Raw genomic sequence first — 4387 nt, 5'->3', positions numbered from 1 at the left:
CCCCCGTCTTCCCCCACACCCCCACCATCACCACCACCCTTCGCAAACCTGCGATAAAGGAGCGTCAAAGCAGCTTGAAGGCTGAATTAAGATGAGGTTTAGAAACAAAAATCCGCCCGCCCCCACTCGCAGAACATAAAGCATCACCCTATTGACGTGGTTGTTCGACCGTGACGTGCACTTTTTTTTTAAACTGAAGAAAACGATTTTGTTGTTGTTGTTGTTTTATTCACACAATCCCATAGAAAACGATGACGCGTGATTGTTTGTTGATAATTCATAATTGGTTGTTTTCTATGTTATGGACGATATAGAAAGCTGCTTAAATGTACACACGTTCTTGTAAGTTTAGCTGGCAGATTTTGTGACACATTGGCAAATTTCGTGTGGGAAATTATTATTATACTCACTATTCTCCTTCTTCCTCTTTGGTTGAATGACTGTGCAATTCTGGAATGCCAATTTGTTGAACTTGAATCCTCTTAAAAATAAATGTGTTCACTCATGTTTTCTTGAAAGAATGATACCAATCTTAAAACTTCTGCCAGGATGTGCAAACTTGTGAGGATAACAACGAGTCAATTATATTCATTTTATTCATAAAGGGCAATTATTTATTAAATGAACAGTTCTTGATTTGAGTGAAAAATGTTATATTTAAAGGCATATTCGAGTATTTTAGTATTTACTATTAAAAGCCCAGTTGCTTGAATTCATGTGACTTTATGGATCTGCAAGAATATTTCAAAGACAGTTAAATGCTTAAGTTATAGTGATAATTTCAATTATAATTATCACAATCCATAAAAATCAATTTTCATTTCAAACACTGAAGGAAGGAGGAAGAACGTTTCACCTGCTTCTCCATGCTGCCTTTATTGTTCCAAAAGATATGATTGAATCAAACCCCTAAATAAAGAGGCGACCCATGTCTCAAATATTATTTTCAGCCCCTTTTGGTCGGCTCAGTGACAACCCTTTTTTTCTTTTTTTAATTAACCCATCAATCAATAAGTTGTTCCCATGCATAATTCAAAGGGGGGCGCCCTTTATTGAAGATTTAATTGACAAATTGCTGCTCCTAGTATGGGGTGGGCCTTCACGGGCCAGCTCCTGAACAAACAGCCATCCTGACATGTTTAGAGGGTGGTGGGGGTGAGATTTTTGTCATATAAGCCCATTAAAAAAAAAAAAAAAACATTTCAAACCCAATCAAAATCAATCAATGACGAGTGGGCCCGCAGTTACCTGAACCCTGGACTCGACCAGGTCCAGCCTGAGGGCGAGTGCCTCCCGCATGAACACGTCTGGATAGTGGCTCTCGTTGAAGGCCTTCTCCAGCTCCTCCAGCTGCCAGCCGGTGAAGTTGGTCCTGGTTCTTCTCCGTTTGCAACCGGGACTCTCTTTGTCTGGGTCCCCGGAATCTGTTGTTGTTGTCCGAAACAGTTAGCACCGCAGCGTTCATTGATTGGCAGCTTGACCCGTTCGGAGAAGCGTACTGCTTTCATTCAATAATTTTAGCTCACGACTCTTTTTTTTTTTCCCCCCCCGAAAAAAAAAATTCAATACTGAGGATGGAACTTAATTGCCATTGTTATGAAGTATGTACATTTTATTTACAGCGCTTCTCACGGTGCAGATAGGGATCGCGGCGTTTTGGAAGCGTAGCTCCGAAAAAAAAAAATACGAGAACGAAATAAGAATGAGCAAAACTAAAAATGAAAAGACTTCAAAATCAAGGGTGGATCTTGGGGCCAATTAAATCGACGTTTTACAGAAAATGACAACCACATGAGGTGACTTTGCATCCCAATGAAGATTTGACGACACGCTGATAATCTCGCCGTGGTGTGTTAATTTTTTCCTCAGAGCTGCATGTAAAATACAGAAACACGACCGTTTAAAATAAATACAAGAGGGAAAAACTCAATCAAATCAAAATAAATAAACATAATAATGGCGCGGGGTCCGAATAATCAAGTCTCATACTCGAATGCTTGCAGAAGCAAAAAAAAATGTTTTTAACTGCTGTTTAAAAATATCGGAAGTAAAATAAAGGAAGTAAAAATCAAACACACACACGAACACACACACGCACACACATACACACACGCACACACATTTGGTAAAATAATTAAAATGCAACAAAGGTTCAAATATATTTTACCGTAATTGGAGAACAATTCGAGATCAAGCAATCAAGGTTTACTGCACCCAAAAGCTTCCTTTTAACAACCGCAAACCCTTGCTAAATATGATTCAAAAAAATAATAAAAGAGTTCTTCTCGAAAGGGGACGAATTGGGCGAGCTTACCGGAGAGTTTGTACTGGCCGTCGGGCGACAAGAGCGCGCTGGAGCTCACCACCGAGGCCGAGCAAGAGCCGTTTAGTAATCCGTCTATGGTGAAGGGGACTGCGGCCGCCGACTGCAGCTGGTGAGCGCTGGCGAGCTCGTAGTGGTGCTGCTGCTGCTGCTGCTGATGGTGATGATGAGGTTGATGCTGCTGGTGGTGATGGTGGTGGTGGTGATGATGGTGAGCAGCGAGCGGATACGGAAAGCCCACCAGCCCGCCCAAGGGGCCCCCGAAGTGGGCGTGAGGGTGATGCTCGAGGACGCGACTGTCCATGCTCGCCCGGGCTGCATGCGGCGGGGCCGAAGTGAGGATGCGCAGGGGGCGGCAGTGTGTGGCTGCAACATGCAGTCAGTAAAGGATGCAAAACGTCGTTTTAAAAAGGAAGCGAGGCTTGCGTGCCGACGGGTCGTCTCCCACGGAAGCACGGATGAGCGTTGTGATCAAGCCGGCAGCGACGTGTTGTGGTCCAGCCCGAGATGTCATGCTCGCTTCCCCCTCCTGGAGCCTGCTCATTAGGACTCCCCCATCTGCTGGCGGGGCCAATCACAAGCCTTAATGGCCGCCTGACGTCACCGCACTCAGAGGAGGCTGAGCTTTGTTCGGGTTTTATTATTATTATTATTATTATTATTTTACTTCGAGGGTCGATGGCTATAATTACACGTGGTGCCGTCATGTCCAAACATGAAACACTCGATTCCAATAACTTTATACCCCCCCCCCCTTTTTCAACTTAAAACGCATGTAGCACCAAATTTGACATCGGGGAAATATTTAATTGTGGTCACGATGTAATAAAAGGAAGAAAATAAATGAACATATTTCATATCAGTCTAGCAATAATATATATATATATATATATATATTTTTTTTTTTTACCTCTTTAAAATAACTACAACAGTTACATTGAAAAATATCTGGATAGTAAAACTAATTTGCAACGCTGTTAACATATGTCCAGGCTCCTCCAGCAGTGCACCGTAAATGCTTATTTGGGGAAGGTGATCCTCCAAAGCAGTATTATCAAAGCAGTTACATGAATATTCATTCTTTGTTCATACAATGTAAGCGTAGTAAAGTAATACTTTTCTTGGAGTCCATACTTAACAATTGCTCATCTGTCATCGGACTACTTGATCTGATAGATTTGCTTTTTGGTCCCGTTCAATGAACAACTGAAAGTGCAACTGTGACTCTCTCTCCTCAACTCGTAAGTCGGGGCACTTGTAAGTGAAGGTACAACTCAATTACGTGTGAAGCAAATTCTAATTGTGGCCACAAATTAAATGTACAAAATGGTAATAAATGCCTCTTCGTAATAATGATGGCACACCTATCAGAATATTATTGTAGATCACGTCCGGATAAAACTCAATCATGCTATTATTAGTATTTCTCATGGTTTGAGTTTCTTAGCTACATGAGAACGATTACTAGGCACATTTACCAATAATTTATCCTACATGTCTTCATGAAAAGAACTGAAATAAGCAGATTCAACCCACAAGTTGGAAGCACAGTGGCACTTGTGGTTAGCAAGTCACCATCCCAGTTCTGAGGTTAGAGTTCCAATCTCGGCTTCCTATTTTTAAATATGCATGGTGTGCTTTCGTGGCTTTTCCTCTGATACTCCCGTCTTCCATGCACACACATTCCAAAAACATACATTTCATGTTAAGTGAAGACAATAAATTGTCCATAGATGTCAAAATGAGTGTGAATGGTTGTGCGTCTATATGCATCCTGTGATTGGCTGGTGACTCGGTGTACCGCGGCACTCGGCTACGATCCAAATGAGGTACTCTTGAATCCAGCTGAATTAATATGAGGGGCAGTTAAAAAGTAATGACCCCTGCTCAAAATGACCAGACTTCATATTTTCAGAAATTTCAACGGTGTGTAGTTAAAACAACAGTTTAAAATATAAACTGCACAAAAAAATGTCATTGGAACATATCCACTTCCTGTCAGCCATTTTGGAAATGACATCATCATTGGATGGAAGACAGAGGCAAAGAGCTGTGATTGAATTC

General features: G+C 41.6%; 1 protein-coding gene across 1 annotated transcript in view; it reads right to left on the bottom strand.

The window, feature by feature from the left end:
- LOC109511040 (homeobox protein unc-4 homolog) overlaps positions 1-3066 on the bottom strand; it is a 6804-nt gene extending 3738 nt beyond the window's left edge. The window contains exons 1-2 of the mRNA XM_019861775.1: positions 2315-3066; positions 1249-1424 (exon numbers count right to left, since the gene is read on the bottom strand). Coding sequence (XP_019717334.1) covers positions 1249-1424; positions 2315-2627 — 489 coding nt within the window. The 5' untranslated portion in view covers positions 2628-3066. The remainder of the gene's footprint in view (positions 1-1248; positions 1425-2314) is intronic.
- Between the last annotated feature and the right edge of the window lie 1321 nt (positions 3067-4387).

This window comes from Hippocampus comes, unplaced genomic scaffold (assembly GCF_001891065.2).
Source record: "Hippocampus comes isolate QL1 unplaced genomic scaffold, H_comes_QL1_v1.1 scaffold7, whole genome shotgun sequence".
NCBI lineage: Eukaryota > Metazoa > Chordata > Actinopteri > Syngnathiformes > Syngnathidae > Hippocampus > Hippocampus comes.
This window is presented reverse-complemented; position numbering and strand designations above follow the sequence as displayed.